General features: G+C 42.8%; 1 protein-coding gene across 1 annotated transcript in view; it reads right to left on the reverse strand.

Moving 5' to 3' along the window:
* LOC140196872 (semaphorin-4F-like) overlaps window positions 1–22,647 on the reverse strand; it is a 164,883-nt gene that overhangs the window by 35,217 nt on the left and 107,019 nt on the right. The window contains exons 6-7 of the mRNA XM_072256766.1: window positions 19,911–20,027; window positions 3,695–3,840 (exon numbers count right to left, since the gene is read on the reverse strand). Of these exons, the coding sequence (XP_072112867.1) occupies window positions 3,695–3,840; window positions 19,911–20,027 (263 nt within the window). The remainder of the gene's footprint in view (window positions 1–3,694; window positions 3,841–19,910; window positions 20,028–22,647) is intronic.

The following is a 22,647-nucleotide window of genomic DNA, read 5'->3' on the forward strand; positions in this document are numbered from 1 at the left end:
GGTCCTAGACTCCCCCACTATAGGAAACATACTCGCTATGTCCACTCTTTCTCAGCCTTTCAATATTCAATAGGTTTCAATGAGATTCCCCCCCTCCATTCTTCTAAACTCCAGCTAGTACAAGCCCAGAACTTGAGACAGATAAAGAAAAATGCTTGTAGGACAGCATTTCTGTATTTTGTATAATTTTCTTAGATTTGACCCCCGAAATTATACATCTCACACTTATCTAGATTAAATTCCATCTGCCATTTCCAACTGATCTATACTGTGCTATATCATGTAACAAGGTTCGTCCCTCGTCATCGATGAAGACCTCGACACCATTAGTACTTTCTTACGAGGTCGAGTTGCTAGCTCGACACTCAACCTGGCACGGATGGAAAGCATGCCCGGGAGCGGCTCTATCAGATTCGAACTCAGGAACCTTCGCTCCCAGAGTCCGGCGCTAATGTCACTGCGCCACCAGCCGGCTGTTCTTTATGGTGTCGAGACTAGCAATTGATTTGGATTTAAGTGAGGGAGAGTTGCGCAGCGTCAGCCTCACTCTCTCTTCCCAATTCCCATCTGGATCCAGTGGCAAGACAGAGTCGAGACGGCTGGAGATGGGACTAGGCGCAGTGGATGACCAGGACATCTTCTGTGTCTTGTCCTGCTCTACACGTTCCACGACGCTTGCAGAGACCGCCTTCTTGACCGTTGGACCTTCCATTGGTCTCGTCCGCTCAATCCGTCGGAGTCTGTCTTCACATCATGTAACAATCTTTCTCACTAATCACAACTCCACCATTTCTCATGTGCACTTTCATCCATATCATTTACATGAGAATCCCAGCAGGGATCCATGCGGAACACCTCCATTGAGGGATGCCCCTCTCCACCATTACCTTCTGTCTTTCACGTGCAAGCCAGCTGTTGATCCAATTTACCAACTCACCTTGTATTCCATGTGACTTAATCTTCTGGGCCAGCCTACTAAGGAGGTCCTCATCAAACTAAGGTCCATGTAGATAATGTCCCACGGCCTACACTCATCAACCATCTTTGGCACTTTCTCAAAGAACTCAACTATGAAATTGGATCTCCACAACACGATGTTGACTACTCCTAATAAGTACACACTTTTCCAAATCTGGGCAGACGCTGTCTATGAGAATCTTTTCCAATAATTTCCCTATTACCAATCTACAATTTTCTGCTTTGTTCCGACCTCCAGCGACTTGGTCCTTAATATCAGAGGAATGTGAATCGAGAATGATGATTCTGCAACATTCGACTAACATGTTGAATTCAGTCACCTTAGAAATGTGACAAAAATATAGAGAAAACACTTCTAAAGAGATATAGTTAAAATGAGGAAGTAGTGTTGAGTTCAATCAAAAGTATTCTTAGTGTCATAAAGCACTACAGCACAGAAACAGATCCTTCGGTCCATCTCATTCATGCTGAACTATTATTCTGCCTATTTCCTTTTTTTTTTAAATTTTATTTTTATTTGGATAAGGAATTCACAAATATCATGTACTTTTTTCACACATATAACCTTTTCCATTTTTTTATATGTATAAAACTACAATTATTTATACATTCTTAAGTACACATTGAGATGATATAAAAGGAAAATAAACATTTAAATAGATAATTATGTACTGTGGTAAATCTAACCTATTAGGCTAAGTAATGAAATTAGTTGTTAAGAAAAATGGTAATAATAGTTTCCACACAACCCTTCTGGACCATTTCCACTGGTCCAAAATGTTGTATACAAGCCTATATACCAACCATTGTAGGTGTTTATATCCTAATTTGTTCATGCTTGCTCCTGCCCGCAGACATAATTATCCAATCCCTATGTACTTATTTACTTAATTTTTTCATTTTTTTATCCCTTTCCCAAATCTTTCCCTTTACTTGTGTTAATTCTCTATTTTCCAAAAAAAACAAACATTTAGACTAGGGGTGCTTACGTTAGCAATATTACTGTGTTGGTGAGAAGAGCAATATAAATCATTAGGAGAGTCATCTAAAGTCTGCTCGCATTGGGGTTATATATTCAATCCATTTATTCCAGATTTGATAAAATTTTTCTTTTTGAGTTCTCAGGAAGTAAGTCAACTTTTCCATTTTAAATATTTCCAAGATAATTTCGTACCAATCTTCTAATGTAGGTGGTATTGGATTTAGCCATTTTCTAGTGATTGATTTCTTACTTGCCGCTAAGAGGGCCTGCAGCAACTTTATATCTTCCTTCTGTTCAAGGAACAATACATGCCCCAAATAGAGCGTCTCAAAGTTCAGAGGTATCTGGGACCTAAGTACCTTAACTAATGTTCTATGAATACCTTCCCAAAATAGACTTAATTTAGGGCAATCCCAGAAAATATGAAAATGATTTGCCTCCTTGGAGCCGCACCTTCTCCAACACATCACATTTGTATCTTTATATTTTTCCTGATATGGGGTCTTGAAGTATCTTATAATGTTTTTCCAACAATGTTCTCTCCAAGTCAAAGAATTAGTCGAGCCATTGAAAGCTGCAGATTTTCCCCCAAGCCTCCTCTGAAAGTACCAACCCCGCTTCTTTCTCCCACTTCTCTTTAATATACAGTGTATTTACATTTTTAGCATGGGAGAGTGCATTATATAGGCGAGAAACTGATTTACTAGGTATTGAACTGCAAGCCGAATTCAGAATCTTGAAAAATTCTAATTCTACTGTTGATAGGTCTGTATATCTACAACTCTGGTTAACATAGTTTCGTATTTGAAGGTACCTAAAAAAGTCATTATGTTCTAGGCCATGTTTGTCCTGCAGGATTTGGAAACTTTGTAATACTCTTTTATCTATAAATAAGAGGTAGGTTGTAAGACCTTTCTTTATCCATAGCTCAAATCTTTTATCTCCTCTGTTGGGAAGGAATTCGGTATCATATGCACACCATCTAAAGAGTTTTAACATGTTGTTAATTCCACATGAATTAACCACCTTCTGCCATACTTTTAATGTAAGATTTATCCAAGCGTTATTAAATTTTTCCAACTGGGCCATCAATCCTTTTATTCTGCCTATTTCAATCAACTTGCATCCGGACCATGGCTCTCCATATCGCTGCGTCCATGTCATTCATTCTTTATGTGCCGTTGTGGTGGGCGATCATAGTCTTGGCCATGAATACTCTTGCAAATTTTTCTACAGAAATGATTTGCCATTGCCTTCTTCTGGGCAATTTACAAGACGGGTGGCCCCAGCCATTATTAACACTCAAAATCAGAGATTGTCTGCCTGGCGTCAGTGGTTGCATAACCAGGACTTGTGATATACACCAGTTGCTCATACGACCATCCACCACCTGCTCCTATGGCTTCACGTGACCCTGATCGGGGGGTTAAGCAGGTGCTACATCTTGCCCATGGGTGACGTTTAGGCTAGTGGCGAGAAGGAGCACATTACACCTTCTTTGGAAGAGATGCATCTCCACCCTGTCACCACCCCGCCCTCCCCATCCGTGTACCTATCCAAATTTTTCTTAAGTGTTGAAATCAAACCCGCACCAGTACTTCTGCCAGCAGCTCGCTCCTCACTCACACCACCTTCTGCGTGAAGAGCATAACCCCTCTTGGTGGTGAAGTCTTTGCTCTTTTCTGCAGAAATTGTGTAAATAGATCTAAAGGGCTTGGAGGGCTCCAAACTGACCTTGCAAACACGGGCCACCCTCGGAACTCGTGGGATCTTATAGTAGTCAAACTCCCGAGCTACCTCACTGAAGAAAAAGTAGAGTTTGTCATCGTCACCACTCCCTTCATTTTCTCTGACAAATGTTGATCCCACAAACTGTGGATCTAGGAGGAAGCAGAAAGTTAGATTACTGCCAATATAACTGACAAAGTGCTTGTTTACTGAATAAACAGATACAACAAAACAGAAGGTGTCGGTCCCTTCCACATTTAGCTTGTAAGAGCCATGTATTCTGCATTACCTGTTTATTAAGGAAATTCATCCCATCAGTGGGGGTGCGGTAAAAGTGAAGGGGAATTACCTTTGTAATCATGCTTATTTCGTGGCCGTTTGTAGCCTGGGGCCAGCAGAGGTCATTTCTTTGCTGACCACTGAGATAATGCTTAATTATACATTTGCTAATAAAGGATCGAATAAAGGGTTCGACTTCTTAGAGCAATCATTGGAGCTGTAGACATGTCACGCAAGTATAACAAGTTCATATGTTTGCAGGTAGGCAGCAATTGTTTTGATTTTGGTCAGTTTTGCCCTTACACAGCCATCAGGGATGCTGAAAGGAAAACGTTTTTGGAGCTCTGTTATCAGAAAATGTTAATTCAATGATATACCGTACATCTGAATTAAATCAGTAATAATGATCAGAGAAATATACAGTGAGATGGCAACAGGGAGCTGGCTGAGAGGTGCCAGAACAACAACCTCACACTCAATGTCTGCAAGAACAACGAGCTGATTATTGACTTCAAGAGGAGGAAACGGAGGTCCATAAGCCAGTCCTTACTGGGGGGGGGGGGGTCAGAAGTGGAGAGGGTCAGTAATATCAAATTCCTCGGTGTTATCATTTTAGAAGCCCTGTCCTGGACCCAGCGTGTAAGTGCTGTTGGCCAGAAGAAACTACAATCTACAATTAGTGGATTTGACAAGTCAAGGACAGGGGAAGCGGACAAACCAGTTGTCTCTGTTTTGCCCCATCTTGTGGTCTCTGAACTGACTCTTGCTCTGGGATAATCTGATCAGAGCAGCTGAATGTGGACGCAAGGAACTTCAGGCAATGACCTGCAAAACCTGAGACCATTCTCAGATGAGTAGCTACTTATTATATAAAATGCCAGACCTACCAATGAAGAAATCTGTAATCTCGTCAGACTCTGTCTGGGTCACCTCATTTAAATGGTTTAGACTAATCAGAGTTGAAAGACACAAACAGACAAGGTTGGGGTGGGCAGAACCATGAAACAATGCTGGTTGTAGCCCTAGACTAGAATCAGTAAGCAGGTGACCCAGGCAGGTCAGGTGACCTTGAGCCAACGGGGTGGAGATCCACCAGTTCAATTAACGAGGAACACTATAAGAGTCAGGAGCTCCATAATAAGCAGGGACGGTAACTCTCCAGCAACCAGAGACCAACCATCGCGGATGAGGACAACCCCACAGACATATGGAGGTCAGGACCACGAGGAACGCCAAACCAGCGTAGACTCCTTTCCCGGGTAGTACCTTTTCTCTTCACTGACTGTTCATGGATGGACAGGGAATTCTAACAGGGTGCACACAGGTAGTTGGTTTGTGAACCCACATGCCTTTTAGTTGCGACAATAAAAATTACTTGTTGGAAAATACAGATTCTCTGCGCCTCACTGACCATTATTGCAAGAGAGATTCTTGTAATAGTGTAATTATGAAGAAAGCAAAGCGGCAACTCTACTTCTTGAGGAGTTTGCAAAGATTCGGCGTGACATCTAAAACTTTGACAAACTTCTATAGATGTGTGGTGGAGAGTATATTGACTGGCAGTATCACAACCTGGTATAGAAACACCAATGCCCTTGAATGGAAAATCCTATGAAAAGTAGTGAATACAGCCCAGTCCATTGTGGGTAAAGCCCTCCCCTCTATAGAGCACATCTATATAGAGTGCTGTCGCAGGAAAGCAGCATCCATTGTCAGGGACTTCCAGCATCCAGGACATGATCTTTTCTCGCTGCTGTCTTCAGGAACAAGCTACAAGAATCTCAGGACTCACGCCACCAAGTTCAGGAATAGTTATTACTCCTCAACAATCAGGATTCAGGATCTTGAAACAAAGGGGATAACTTCACTGAACTCTACTTGCCCCATCATTGAAATGTTCCCACAGCCTATAGACTACTTTCAAGGTCTCTTCATCTCATGTTCTCAATATTTATTGCTTATTTATTATTATTTCTTTCTTTTTGCATTTGCACAGTTTGTTGTCTTTTGTACACTGGTTTATCGCCCAAGTTGGTGTGGTCTTTCATTGATTCTATTATGATTATTCTATTACGGGTTTATTGAGTATGCCTACAAGAACATGAATCTCAAGGTTGTATATGGTGGCAAATATGTACTTTGACAATAAATTTATTTTGAATTTTGATACAGGAGTGAGATACATCAGCAGATTGAGTGGTATCGCAACATCAACAGCCCACTCAATGGCAGCAAGTCCAAGGAAGGGGAAGTCAGGAGAACACACCAGTCTCATCAAGGGATCAGCAATGGAAACAGTGAACAGCTTCAAGTTCCAAGGCATCAACATCTCAGAGGATCAACTTGGGCCCAACACACGGAAACAATCATGAACGAATGACAACGGCTAGTCTAAACTGAGAATATTTGGTATGTCACCAAACACTCTTGCCAACTTCTACAGATGAACAGTGGAGAGCACCTTGACTGTCAACATCACTGCCTAGTCCTATCCTTATCTATCCTCTTCCTTCTTTGAAGAACTCTTGGAGTTTTTGATTTATCAGACACGATTTCCCACGGACAAAACCATGTTGACTGTCCCAAATCAGATCCTGTCTCTTCAGATGTTGGTAGATCCTGTCCTTTAGAATGCCCTCAAGCAGTTTATTCACTATTGATGTTACACCCACAGGTCTCTTGTTCCCCGGCTTATTTCTGCTCCCTTCTTTAAACAACGGCACCACATTAGCTGCTCTACAGCACTCTGGAATTTCATCAGTGACGAGAGATTAAGCAAAAATCTCTGCAAGTACTTGCCTGGCTTCCAACAAGGTTCATACTCACGGGTTTTACCCACCTTGATGCACTTTAAGGCTTCTGATAAACTCTTCCCAGCTAATGTGTATGTGCTCTAAGACAACACCATTCACTCTCTCATTTCCTTAACTTACATCATATTTATTTATTTAGTGAAACAATAGACAATAGGTGCAGGAGTAGGCCATTCAGCCCTTCGAGCCAGCACCACTATTCACTGTGATCATGGCTGATCTTCCACAATCAGTACCCTTTTCCTGCCTTCTCCCCATATCCCTTCACTCTGCTATCTTTAAGAGCTCTATCTAACTCTTTCTTGAAAGAATCCAGAGAACTGGCCTCCACTGCCTTCTGAGGCAGAGCATTCCACAGAACCACAACCCTCTGTGTGAAAAAGTTTTTCCTCAACTCCGTTCTAAATTCTCTACCCCTTATTTGTAAACTGTGGCCTCTGGTTCTGGACTCCCCCAACATCGGGGACATGTTTCCTGACTTTAGCGTGTCCAATCCCTTAATAATCTTATAGGTTTCAATCAGATCCTCTCTCATCCTTCTAAATTCCAGTGTATACATCCCCAGTCGTTCCAATCTTTCAACATATGACAGTCCCGCCATCCTGGGGGTTCGTGACAGATACTGTTTTCTCATGCCAGCGTTCTTTGTAGATGTGTTCAATGGCGGGGAAGGCTCTGCCTGTGATGGACTGTCATCATCTTCTGTCAGCTCCTCTGTTGAGAATTAGTTGGATCGCTCTTCATCTGCAGCCACCCCTTGACCATGAGGGAACCACGCCATGATGACCCTGCAAGGAGTTAAGCTCCAGAGGGCATCGCTCTTGGGATCTCAGGAACTGACAAGCCTATTCCGCTGAGACAAGATAATGTTCCGCAGAGAAGATCTGTCCTACACACCATACATGAACTGAGCTCATCAGACCTGTGCGGGGAGCTGGAGAGCATTGGGCTCCGAGGTTTTTGGAGCACCTGAATTGGTTAATGGTTGATTAATAAGATCGTTAAATCGTTTAGAGTTCCTTGTGTTTTTCTCCAGCGATTCGCTCTCTGTAATGCAGTCTCCTGGTGCTTTCTGCTTAAGCTTGTTAAGTTATTCTGACAAGCCTGGTGAGATTTTAAGTGGATGTCCAATTAGTGCCAATCGCAGGGTCCTAGTTTTGAGAACGTTACATCTCCCAGTGTCACTCGGCCAAGCCACCGATGTTCTGTTGGAATTCTTGTGAATAAATTGTAGTTGTCATCTCTATGCAGAGTCTGTCTTTATTCCGCACTTGGGTTCCAATATTGCCAGCACACATTGTGACAATGTAAGTAACATGTATTTTTCAAACATACTAACAAAATTTCCTACTCCTGTCTAATTATTACACAAAGTAGAGGATGAGCAGTCAGCATTGTAGCTCCCTGATGGCCAGTCTACCAATCAGTAAAACATCTATCAACTATTATTTTTTGCTTTTTGCCAGAGAGTCAACTTTGGATGTAACTTTCCTTGGATTCTACAGACTTCAATTTTCAGATTAGCCTGCATCTGGGAATTCATCACAGTAAAATTATATACACCAGGTCAAACCATCTTACCAAATCATTACCAATCTTGCTATATCCCGAAAACCTGAATCAACCCAAGTCATAGAATCACTTAGTTGCCGTTCAGGGGCTGGAAATCTCAAAGTGACACTTCTTCATTCAGCTCACTTGTGAAACCTTACCACTATTTACCACACACATCAAGAGTGTAGTAGAATATCTCCACTTGACTGGATGAGTACATCTCCAACAACAAGCAAAGAAGGTCAATACTATTCAGGATTAAAAAAACTCCTCGACTAGCATGCCACCCACTACCCTGATCCATCTCCGGCAGATATTAGTGGATCAAGATAGTGATTCAGTAATACGTCACTGTTGCCATCAATGAATACATTAAGCCAGAGATGGCAGGTTCTTAACAAATCTGTGCTGACTGACCACATCGTTACAGGATTAACGATTTAACGATTTGTGTGGATGAGGATTAGCGCTTATCTGCATTTGAAGAACAGTGTTGACCATTTGTCAACAAAACTAGGTTAGGCAATTCACTACACAACTCGTAATTAATCGAAGCTCACACTTTATTCTCTCTGCACAAGCCACAATGGAACTAGGTTGACCCCTGGGCCAACAACTTAGAACATAAATGCTGCTGCTCCCTTTGTACTGTTACGTACCCCATAACTGGGTTGCCAAACCAGCAGAAATGGATCACTCAGTTGGAGTCTGGATTACTAGAACTAAGAAAGTTTTATTAAAGAAATAAGCAACACAGTAATCGAAAGGATAATAAATGCAACAGTTCAGCAATGATAAACACACATGTGCACAGAATTAAGATAACAGGATCAATCAAGCGCTATCGTTGTCTAGGGGTAAATGACCAATTTCAAAGTGACGCAAAGTTCAGTTCAATTTAGTTCAGTTTGCAGTAATCGTTGCCATGGCGATGGACAATGTGGGGGGAAGGAGAGAGAGAACAAGAACGAATAATCATTCAAAACGGCTTCCACTCACAGACCTGCCATATTGCTCACAAGCAGCTTTCGGGCGAGTCCTTTGTGATGTCACCTGAGGTCACTGACTGTGACCCCTCCTCCAGATGCAGTCGATCCTCTGCAGTTAACCCGGCACCCAAGCGAGGGTGGACACACACCAGGTTCCCGCTGATCGTACCTTTCCACCCTGTGCGTTTAAGGCTTGGTTCCGCCACCAGCCTTCCAAAACGACTCCCGCCGACTTGCGGGGGGGGGGGGGCACCGCTTCCAGGGTCTTGTTACCTCAAGGTGTCGTGTGTGTCCTGCCTCAGCGAACCTGTCCCTTTTTATCCCCCTGCTGGGGTATCGCCTGTCCATCACTTCAAACAGTTCAGGGTTCAAAGGGGGAGCCGATCTTGACAATACCCAGACTGCTGGCTCCTTCATTAACATCTCCAAATGCTGCTTCATTGTGTTCCTTATCTCTCCCTCCCCTGAGGACAGGTGGCAGACCAACTGCTGATGCCACTGGTGCTAGCCCAGGCCAGCAAACATCTTAATTTATGTGTATTCTCGTCACAGTGCCAATGCTCACTTGGACAACTTGTCCAATTTATAGCACCAAAATAGGCAATCTCCATTGGTCAGATGGTCTATGCTTTCCTCTCCCAGCCCCCAGCATGGGGGTTCTCCCTTGCAATGGTGGGTCTCTTGAGAGGATTATCGCTGATAGCACACTGAAAGTGTCCACTTTAATACTTGTTCCTTACCAATTCAAATACTGCATTCCTGTGGCATTGGCTTTAGGTCATGCGTCTGACCTTTAACACCTTTTTATTGGCTCTTCAGTGACCAAGTCGAATCACTCCAGGCAAGCACAGACCCCAATATTCACAAACCTGCATGTTATATTATATCAAAAACACCCCACAAATAATTTCTTATTTGGAAATGGTCTCTAGTCCATTACCTGAAGCAACATTGTGTTTACTTTAAAACACTGAAAGGAAAGCAACTTCATCTCACAAAATGGAGGATGTAAAACAGTTCCACAAAATGGCAGCCTCCATCTCCAAAAACACGGCAGAAACGAAGACAATTGATCTGTCTGCTTCCACTGCCCTTGACCCATTCGAGTTCAGCAATTTTTTCCATATTTTAAATCCAGCATGGCCAACAACATTACAGCCAAGAACAGCCATCTGAAATAAGTGCAGCAACCATGTCTGGGTAACAACCTGAAGTAAGAACCTCACTAAAAAGTAGAATATGCAGTACTGTGCAAAAGTCTGAGGCACATGTACAAACGTTTGTATATAGCTAGGGTGCCTAAAGCTTTTGCACAGTATTGTATTTGTCAACATAGAACGGAGAGCGAGATTGTAAATCTGGCAGGAGCAAAGGATGTTGGGAATGGTGAGGGCAGAGCACCGTGGCAGGGTTGTGGGAGAGGTGACAGAGAAGAAATGCCAGGACTGGTGAGGGGAGGGGTGTGGTCCGGGTGCAAACACACCCAGCCTTGAGACACCAGGCAAAGTCATCTGATTCAAAACAACTGGTTTATTGATATTCATAGAATGTCTCTCTGGTGCTTCCCACTCCCTCTCCCTTCCCCTTTTCCCAACCATGAATCCCTCTCCCAGTCCCCTTCCCACTCTCAGTCCACAATAGAGACCCCCAGATCAGAATCAGGTGTATCATCGCTTACATGTCATGAGACATGTTGTTTTTTGTGGCAGCAGTACAATATATAAAATTACTACAGTACTGTGCAAAAGTCTTAGGCACCCTAGGTGTGTGTGTGTGTGTGTACACAGAGAATTTGTCACCTTCATTATCATACTACCATTCACTTTCTACTTATACTACTAGTGCAGGGTGCAACAGAGAAATACTGTAGAATCAACAAAAAACCACACACAAAGATTGACAAACAGCCAACATGCAGATGAAGAGAATTTCTGCAAATAGAAAATAACAAGTCATAATACATAATATAAATAAATAATACTGAGAACATGAGTTGGAGAGTCCCTGAAATTGAGTCCCCAGGTTGTGTTCAGTGATCAGTTCAGTGTTGAGGTGAGTAAAGTATCCACACTGGTTTAGGAGCCTAATGGGTTTTTTTTTAAGTAGCTGAGAAATTGCAGGGCTTCAGCTATCTACCATGGTCTCACTCAGAATGGGATAAAGTTGGGGACTTTATACTTCGAACCACTGTCTTTTTTCACCCTTTTCTAGATTTGCACACAGCAGCCAATGCCAGTGACAGCAGCAATCTGACGGGGAAGAAAAATCCTTCCCAAATCATCTGCAATTTTTGTAGCAGCAGCAATAGACTATTAGACTATAAGGTAACAAGAAATAGCAGCAGAATTCTGCCATTCAGCCCATCGAGTCTGCTCAGCCATTCCATCATGGTCGATTGTCCTTCTGCCTTCCTCTGTAACCTGTGACACCCTTTCTAATCAAGAACATTTCAAACTTCACTTTAAATATACCCAATGGCTTGGCTCCACAGCTGTCTGTGGCAATAAATACCACAGATTCACCAGCCTCTGGCTAAAGAACTTCCTCCTCATCTCTGTCCTTCTATTCAGAGGCTGTGCCCTCTGGTCCTAGACTACCTCACTATAGGAAACATCTCCACTCTATCTAGGCCTTTCGATATTTGGTAGGTTACACTGAGTTGCAATTTCAACCGAACCATTAAACTTTCCTACCTGGAAAATTAAGTTAATACAATAGATTAGAAATTGTAAATAGTCCTGACGAAGGGTCTCGGCCTGAAACGTTGACTGTACCTCTTCCTAGAGATGCTGCCTGACCTGCTGCGTTCACCAGCACTTTGATGTGTGTTGCAGGCACTGTAAATGACTGGGTTACAGTGGGTCAAAGAAATTTTTGTCAGAGGAGCCGGTACTAAGGCAGACATCAACACATGAGGTCTAAGATACTGTACAATTACTGAATAAGTCTTATTTACAGAAGATCAGAAATCAAGCCTGCAGCCACGGAGTCACAGGGTGAGGGGCTCGTGAATGTCTGTATGAAGGCTGGGAAGGAGGTTTATTCTCAAATCATTTGCTGCAGGGTTTGGATAATTACCTACAAGGGTGATTTCTGATTTTCTCAATATAAGCCAACTGAACTGATTCCACGACGCAACCTGCAGACTCACTTCAACAACTCATTACAACTCATGTTTTCAGTATTATTTATTTAAATATACAGCATATTTTATTTTATTTGCACTATTTGCCTTTTGCACATTGGTTGTTTGTCAGTCTTTATGTATGTATAGTTTTTTTCTCAAATTCTAATGTATTTCTTCATTTTCATGTAAATGCCCGAAAGAAAATTAATTTCATGGTAGCATATACTGTACCTCCTGCACCCAGTAAAGTGGCCACTGAGTGTATGTTTGTGGTCTGCTGCTGCTGTAGCCCCACTTTGAGGTTTGACGTGTTTTGTGTTCAGAGATGTTCTTCTACGCACCACTGCTGTATCGTGTGGTTAGTTGAGTTGCTGTCGCCTTCCTGTTAGCTTGAACCAGTCTCGCCATCCTCCTCTGACCTCTCTCACTAACAAGGCATGTTCACCTGCAGAACCACCACTCTGTTTTTCACACCATTCTCTGTAAATTCTAGAGACTGTGTGTGAAAATCCCAGGAGATCAGCAGTTCCTGAGATACTCAAGCCACCCATATGGCACCAAAAATCATTCTAGAGTCAAAGTCACAGAGATCACATTTCTACTCCATTCTGATGTTTGGTCTGTACAACAACTGAACTTCAATAGGTTTCAAAAGGTACACTTAATGTCAGAGAAATGTATACAATATACATCCTGAAATTCTTTTTCTTCGCAAACATCTACGAAAACAGAGGAGTGCTCCAAAGAATGAATGACAGTTAAATGTTAGAAACCCAAAGCCCCCCCAGCTCCCCTCCCTCCCACACAGCAGAAAAACAACAATCCCCCCCAACACCAGCAAAAAAGCATCAGCACCCTCCACCAAGCACTCAAGCGTGCAGCAAAGCATCAGTAAAAACACAGACTCGCAGTACCCCAAAGATTACTCGTTCACCTAGTAATCTGACATACTACAGGCTCTCTCTCTCACTCTCCCTAATAAGAGAAAAAGATGTGTCCCTGTTTCTTGACCATATCAGCAAGTTTATATGCATTGAGTTGCTGTCACATGATTGGCAGATTAGATATTTGCAGTAACGAGCAGGTGTACAGGTGTACCTAATAAAGTGGCCAACTTGATTAAACTTTACTCAGACTTTTCAACAGTAACCAGGGATCAGTGCACATATCAGTAGCTTATCATTACGTAACAACAGCTAAGAAGTACACCACTGATCTCAATTGCAGTAGGTTAATCATTTATTGTTAAAGACACTCTACATTTGCAAGTTTTTTTTTAATGTTTCTTTCTCCAACAATTGTACCCTACCTTCCACAAACCTCACTCCAATTCTGAACCGTGGTCTGCAGTTAAAGCTGTTCGTACTGGTGTGCTGGGCTATGCAACAGAGATAGGGGAGAACTCAGGCAGGTTAGAGATTAGCACGCTCTCTTCTCACTGCTGCCATCAGGAAGGAGGTACAAGAGCCTCAGGACTCACAGCACCAGACTCAGGAACAGCTACTACCCCTCAATCATCATCGTGTGTGGTTTTTCATCGACTCTACTGACTTTCTTTATATTTACTATGAATGCCCACAAGAAAATGAATCTCAGAATTGCATATAGTGACATATACTGTATGTCTCTAAATTAATAATATATTTACTTGGAACACTGAAGAAATGGCCTCAGAATCTGGCAGTGCCTTGTGCGGGTGCTGGGCTCTGCTGTAAAGTTTTTTTTACACAATGTTCAAGAAGGAATTGTGGCTGCTTTAAACTTTAAATGGTACATTCGGTGCCGACGTTAGATGCCAAGTAGATTTGCATAGTGCAACAATATCTGAACCCACAAATGAAAGGCCGTATTGTCACTGATGGTGGGAAATCCTGAATGTGACACTCTATCATACTGCGTCCTCAGTGCCTCTGTGACTGGGTTCTTTGCCAGTCCAATCTAACCAGCGATTACATTATTGTGAACTGAGGGAACAGCAGGACGTGTCAACCGAAGTATACCATTTGACAGAAGTCTGAAGCTCTGCACGAAGACTACAGCTTGTCTTTGCTGATGTTATTTATTCTTGTTGTGCCAATCATATGATTCATAATTTGTTGGCATTTTTGCAAGTGCAATCACTGTAGGCATAAAGAAACAGCTTCACAGTATTTTAATCAAGAACACACACAAAATGCTGGAGGAACTCAGCAGGTCAGGCAGCATCTATGGAGAGAAATAGACAATTGACACTTCAAGCCAAGAGCCTTCACCAGGACTGGAAAGGAAGGGTTGGCTTCTTCCCCCTTTCTTTTCAGTCCTGATAAAGGGTCTCAGCCTGAAATGTCATCCATTTTCTTCAAGAAGGATGCTTACTTGAAGTCTTATGCTGATCTTTGGTTCTGCTGTTATTTTTGGTTAATGTATTTGGAAGAGGGTGATGAGTCCAGGGTAGTGTCAGGCAGTTCAGTAGTCTCATGGCCTAGGGGAAGAAGCTGTTTCCCATCCTAACAGTCCTTGTCCTAATGTTACAGTACCTCCTGCCTGATGGTAGGGAGTCAAAAAGATTGTGGGATGGTTGCTAGGGCTCCTCAACAATGCTAAGTGTCCTGTGTAGGCAGCGGTCCCAATAAATATCTCTGAAAAAGTGGAAGAGAGACCCCGTTGATCTTCTCAGCAGTCCTCACTACCCTTTGTAGGGTCTTGCAGTCAGATGCAGTGCAATTCCCGTATCAGATAGTGACACGACTGGACAATAGAACTAATGTAAAAATAGATGCTGAAGATAGAGCACATATGCAAGGAGCATCCAGAGGAAGTGATTGAGGTACAACAATAATGACATTTAAAATACACTTTGATAGATATGTAGATATGAAAGGTTTACATAGATATGGGCCAAACATATGCTGCACACGATGACCCTGTGATATCGGTTTCTGAAGCCGATGTTAGGTGTCTTAAAGAAAGCGAACCCTCCCAAGGTGGAAGGTCCCGATGGAGTACCTGATAAGGCTCTGAAAACCTGTGCCAACCAACTGGCGGGAGTATTCAAGGACATTTTCAACCTCTCACTGCAACAGGCAGAAGTTCCCACTTGCTTCAAAAAGGCAACGATTATACCAATGCCTAAGAAGAATAATATGGGCTGCCTTAATGACTATCGCCTGGTAGCACTCACATGGACAGTGATGAAATGCTTTGAGAGGCTGGTCATGACTAGACTGAACTCCTGCCTCAGCAAGGACCTGGACCCATTATAATTTGCCTGTCGTCACAATGGGTCAACGGCAGACACAATCTCAATGGCTCTTCACACGGCTTTAGACCACCTGGACAACACAACCACCTACGTCAGGATGCTGTTCATCGACTATAGCTCAGTATTTAATACCATCATTCCCACAATCCTGATTGAGAAGTTGCAGAACCTGGGCCTCTGTACCTCCCTCTGCAATTGGATCCTCGACTTCATAACCGGAAGAGCACAATCTGTGTGCATTGGTGATAACATCTCCTCCTCACTGATGATCAACACTGGTGCACCTCAGGGGTCTGTGCTTAGCCCACTGCTCTACTCTCTCTATACCTATGACTGTGTGGCTAGGCAGAGCTGAAATACCATCTATAAATTTGCTGACAATACAACCATGTTGGTAGAATTTCATGTGGTGACGAGAGGGCGTACAGGAGTGAGATATGCCAATTAGTGGAATGGTGTCGTAGCAACAACCTTGCACTCAATGTCAGTAAGACGAAAGAGTTGATTGTGGACTTTAGGACAGGTAAGATGAAGGAACACATACCAATCCTCATAGAGGGATCAGAAGTGGAGAGAGTGAGCAGTTTCAAATTCCTGGGTGTCAAGATCTCTGAGGATCTAACCTGGTCCCAACATATCGATGTAGTTATAAAGAAGGCAAGAACAGCAGCTATATTTCATTAGGAGTTTGAAGAGATTTGGTATGTCAACAAATACACTCAAAAACTTCTTTAGATGTACTGTGGAGAGTATTCTGACAGGCTGCATCACTGTCTGGTATGGGGGGGAGGGGGGTTACTGCACAGGACGGAAAGAAGCTGCAGAGGGTTGTAAGTTTAGTCGGCTCCATCTTGGGTACTAGCCTACAAAGTACCCAGGGCATCTCCAAGGAGCAGTGTCACAGAAAGGCAGTGTCTATTATTAAGAACCTCCAGCGCCCAGGGAATGTCCTTTTCTCACTGTTACCATCAGGTAGGAGGTACAGAAGCCTGAAGGCACACACTCAGCGATTCAGGAACAGCTTCTCCCCCTCTGCCATCCAATTCCTAAATGGACTTTGAACCCTTGGACACTACCTCACTTTTTTTTTAATATATAGTATTTCTGTTTTTTTTTGCACAATTTTTAATCTATTCAATATTTGTATACTGTAATGTATTTATTTATTTATTTATTGTTATTTTATTTAGGTTTTTTTTCTTCTATACCATGTATTGCATTGAACTGCTGCTGCTAAGGTAACAGATTTCACGTCACATGCTGGTGATAGTAAACCTGATTCTGATTCTGACACATCCACATGGTCACCTTGGTCAGCAAAGAGGAGATGTCTTGTTTCCCTGCTGTCTTACCCTATGACGCTGACACTATGTGGCACATTTCCAGCACTGCACCAAGAATTCATCAGTGAAGTTTATACAGGCATCATGTACGTTCATTTTGTTTTGTGGTATGGATCAAGCGTGTGTGAATAAAACTCCTGTCAAGGTGTAGTTTGCACGTCACCGGCTCCCTTGTACTCATCTCGACCCCTTCATATAAGATCATGAAAGATAAGAGCAGAAGTAGGCCATTTGGCCCATCAAGTAGTCTGTGCCATTCCATCATGGCTGATCCATTTACCCTCTCCACCGTTCTCCTGCCTTCTCCCCATAATCTGTGACCCTCAGACTCATCAAGAACCTATCAGCCTCCACCTTAAATACACACAATGACTTGGCCTCCACAGCTGCCTGTGGCAACAGATTCCACAGACTCACCACCCTCTGGCTAAAGATATTCCTCCTCACCTCCATTCTAAATAGATGCCTCTCTATTCGAAGGCTGTGACCTAAGGTCCTAGACTCCTGCACTACAAGAAATATCCTCTCCATCTAGGCCTTTAGGGAATCCAGCACAAGGACTCCCAAGTCCCTTTAATCCATGGAATTTTGAATTTCCTGCCAGTTTATAAAATAGTCTGCACTTTTGTTCCTTCTATCAAAGTGCATGACCATACACTGTCCGACACCGTATTCCATCAGCTACTTTGCCATTCTCCTAATCTGTCCAAGTCCTTTTAAAGCCTCTCTACGTTCCTCCATGGAAACAGGCCATTATAAAGCTATGGAATGGTTCTCTGGTATGGTAAGATGGACTCTAAATCTCACAATCTACCTTGTGATGATTCTGTACATGAACGTCTACCTGCACTGTTTCTGTAGCTGCGACATACTAGTGGGTTCTGTTATTGCTTTCCTTGTATTACAACGCACCAGGTCATCCTTTGAACAGTATGCTAGACAAGCTCTGCACATTCAAGGGTACAATATTGTGCTAAAGTCTTAGGCACAAATACATAGCTAGAGAGCCTAAGACTTTTGCACAGCAATTTAATGTATTGCACTGTACTGCAGTCACAAAAAAAAAAACAACAAATTCATGACATATGTGAGTGACGGTACCCCTGATTCTGGTATGGGTCTGAAAGTGGGAAGGAGGCAGGGAGAGGGGACTCATGGTTGGGAAAAGGGGAAGGAACGAGAAGCACCAGAGAGACATTCTGTAATGATCAATACACCAATTGTTCAGAATCAAATGACCTTGCCTGGTGTCTCAGGGCTGGGTGTGTCTGCACCCACACCACCCCCACCCCAGTACTCCTTCTTTGCCACCTGTCCCACACTCCTCCTGCAGTGCTCCACCCTCGCCATTCCCAACATCTTTTGTTCCCGCCAGATTTACAAACTCACTCTCCGCTCCACGATGACAAATGCAGATATGCGTAAATCTTAGTGACCCTAGCTATATAAATATGCCGAAGACTTTTGCACAGTACTGAACGTACTGATAATAAGTTTACTTTGAACTTTGTCCTAGCCTCATTCGTTTTCCTAAAATGCATCAGCTTTAAACTCCATTTCTCAGCCTATTTCACCAACATATTAATACGACCATGTAGCCAAAGACCACGGGCCATATTGTCAACCACTGCTGTCTGTAAGGAGGTTGTATATTCTCTTTGTGAGACCACCTAAGTTTTCTCCAAGTGCTCCAGTTTCCTTCTACATTCCAAAGACGTACGGGTTAGGAAGCATTGGTGAGCTGTGGGCAGGCAACGTTGGGCACTTGTGGGCTGCCCTCAGAACATCTTCAGAATGTGCTGGTTGCTGAGGCAAATGCCACATTTCACTAGAAGTTTCAATGTACATGCGACAAATAAAGCTAATCTTTAATTGTTACCTTTAAATTTTGGATCCACAGAGTATCAAAAATGGAGCACTACCTCACTATTTTTGACTTCCTTTTTGCACAACTTAATTATTTTTTTTTTAAATATACACACACTCAGTGACTACTATATTAGGTAAGGGAGGTAGCGAATAAAGTGGTCACTGAGTGCTTATGCTCATTGTCTTCTGCTGCTGTGGCCCATCCATTTCAAGGTTCAATGTGTTGTGCGTTTAGAGATGCTCTTCTGCACACCGCTGTTGTAACGTATAGGTATTTGCGTCATTGTCGCCTTCCTGTCAGTTTGAACCAATTAGGCCATTCTCCTCTGACCTTTCTCATTAACAAGGCATTTTCTCCCACAGAACTGCTGCTCATTGGATGTTGTTTTGTTTTTCACACCAAACTCTAAAGATTGCAGTGCACGAAAATCCCAGGAGATCAGCACTTCCTGAGATATTCAAACCACCCCATCTGGCACCAGCGATCACTCCACAGTCAAATTCATTTAGATCACATTTCTTCCCTATTCTGATGTTTGCTCTGAACAATAACCTCTTGACCATGTTTGCATGCTTTTGTGCACTGAGTTGCCGCCACACGATTGGATGATTAGATATTTGCATTAATGAGCAGGTGTTCAGGTGTACCTAATAAAGTGGCCCATGAGTGTATACTACTTATTGTAATTTATAGTTGTTTTTTAATATATTGCACTGTACTGCTGCCACAAAACATCAAATTTCACAACACATGTTGATAACAATAAACCTGATTTTGATGCTGAGAATGAGGAAGTAACTTCACAGACCACATAGCTCACCCAGAACACCCAACATCTCCTTTTGCAATATTTCTTCACACTGACAGTTTTGACTAGCTTTCAATGTTGTTGAGAAGGTGATGATAAACCATCTTCTTGAACTGCTGTGGTCTTTCAAATGAAGATACTCCCCAAGTGTTGATGTAACCCACGATCAGTGGGTACAAAATATTAATAGATTCTCACCACTCAGCCAATTGACAGATTCTTCCGTGCGAATCTTTTCGAACTGCCCTTTACTCTTAACCACGGCTATGTCCTTGCCCTGAAAGTCAACTGCGGTCGCTGCATACAGCACTTGGTCTGGAAATAAACACACAGAGGAAGGAATTAATCTCTCTCTTTCAACCAATTGCCAAATAGTTACATTCATCTGCAGTTGTGAAATGTACAAAATGGTGTAAGCGCTATTAGTCTGAATTATAAACAGAAAACACTGGAAGTGGACTTTAAAGTTCACATCGTGCGATGAACAACAATGTTGTGCCCCGCAGCAGAACTTGAAAGGCAGTATTATTTTTTTAAACTAAATTGAATCCAGGCTCAAAAACAGTTACTTTCCCCTGAGCAGTAAGGCTAACAACACCTCCATGTAGTAACCCATCCCACCACTTTCCCTAACACTAGTACTTTACCATTTCCTGTCAGTCACCTTATGCACAGACACTCCCAAGGCTAGCGTCACTTTATGGACATAAAATCAATATACCACCCTATCCTCATTATATGCGTCTTCAGACAATGCGTTTTCACAGTTGCGTGCCGAACCTATTTCTACCAACTTCTCCTTAAATGCGTCCAAAACTCACAAGTTATGCGTGCGCATGCGGTGGAGTCTGCGAGGCTGTTGGCCGACCAGTATTGTGCGGGACAAGACACGCTCATTCCCGCAAAAACAAGCCACACGCGCACGCCTCACAGTCTCACTCCCGCCAGTCTCACATTGGTAGTGGCAGCGTGTGCATGTGCGATCTTGCGCCCTTAACCTTTTGTTGTTATTACCTACGGTGCACTGATTGCGTGCTTGAAATATTTAACTATGCCTCCTAAGCGTCCTATGTCAAGTTCTGGGCCATCAGCCAAGTGGCAGAGAACCGCTTTAACACTTGAAAAAAGTTGGAAATTATAAACAGGGCCGCGTTGGGTGAAGGTAACACAGCTCTGGGACGCTACTTCGGCCTGTGAGAGTCCATGATCAGGAACATAAAGAAAAATGCTGATAAAATAAAAAGTGCAATGATTGATTCAGTGTCTTCAAAGATTGTTACCAAAATGCGTCACCCGATTACGACAAAAATGGAGAAAAGGTTGAGTTTGTACATTGAGCATGAAACAAAGAAAAAAAAACAAGTCAGTCCCGATCATCTTCGTGTGAAAGCTTTGAAAATTTATGGTCATCTTTGTTCAGAGGCTAGTGAGGAAATGTCAAGTGATATTGTTAGCTTTAATGAAAGTAAGGGATGGTTTTCTAAGTTTGTTAATCATCACAGGCTTCACTATTTAGCTGTGCGTGGTGAGCAAGCTAGTGCTGACCACGAAGCTGCTGAATCTTATCCTGTGCAGTTGCGGGCTATGATAGCTGAGTTGGGCATCACGTCAAAGCAGGTGTTTAATGCAGACGGGACTAGGCTTTTTTGGAAGTGTATGCCGAGACGCACTTACATTAGTAAGGATGAAAAGACTGCATCAGGTTTCAAGGCAGCAAAGGATAGGTTGACTCTGCCTATGTGTTCCAGTGCTGAAGGGGACTGTAAGATGAAGCCTCTCTAAGATTACCATTCACTAAACCCCCGTGCTCTTAAGGGTTTGAGTAAGAATATGCTTCCTGTCCACTGGGCAGCTAACAAGAAAGCATGGGTCACTGGTCAAGTCTTTGAAGATTGGTTTGCTAATCATTTTGCTGTTGAGGTTGAACGCTACTGCTGGGAACAGAATCTTGCCTTTAAAGTTCTTTTGTTGCTTGATAATGCGCCAGCCCACCCCAAGCATTTGGACAGCATTCATCCTAACATAACAGATCTTGAGACTGCTGACGTGGTAGAACTCCTGGATTCTCATTATGAAGAATTAAGTGTGGATGACCTTCTGTGTTTAACTCAGACTAAAGGTGATAACAACGATGAAGAAGAGTGTCCAGTTGCAGGTGAAGGATTTTACGGTGAAGCAACTCGCAGAATTTTTTAAGGCTGGGGAACACTTGGCACAAATGGGATGGACATGGACCCAAGTTTAGAACGGAATCAGCATTTTAGTCATTCCCTGCAGTCAATCCTTCTTCCCTACAAGCAAATTTATGCTGAAAAACAAAATGCTGCCAAGTAAACAACTCTCACCACTTTCTTCAAACCGGTGTCACCCACACCAACTCAACCTCCACCTGAGCACTCCACACTTGTCGCATCTCCTGCTACCGGCAGTTCTGAGAGTTCCACTAACTTGCCAGAGAGTTCTGGGAATCTTCCTTCACCCCTTGCTGTCCTTGATTATCCTGACGACACACAACCATCCACCTCATCCATGTAAAGCTGCCCCACACCACTGCACAACCACGCACCTCCTGGAGCCAACATATCTGCCACTGTTGGTGAGTACTGTACACCCTAGAATGTTAACTTTCTATGATTTATTACGTGGAATATTACCATAAATTGATGAAATATAATATGAATGTTCCCTTGTGGTACTGCTTTTGTGTTGTATTGGTATGAAAATGTGAATAAATTACTGACAAAACACATTTAGGAAGCCCTCCAGAACGCATCCCTATTTTTTCCATTTAAGTAATTATTCACATAATGCATTTTCCATACTATGCATCGACTGCGCAGGCTGTATCCCTCACATATAACGGGAATAGGGTGTGTATATGTGTGTGTGTATGTATGTATGTATGTATGTATAGGGGAGAGAGAGAGAGAGAGGG

This window comes from Mobula birostris, chromosome 4 (genome assembly GCF_030028105.1).
Source record: "Mobula birostris isolate sMobBir1 chromosome 4, sMobBir1.hap1, whole genome shotgun sequence".
NCBI classification, from domain to species: Eukaryota; Metazoa; Chordata; class Chondrichthyes; order Myliobatiformes; family Myliobatidae; genus Mobula; species Mobula birostris.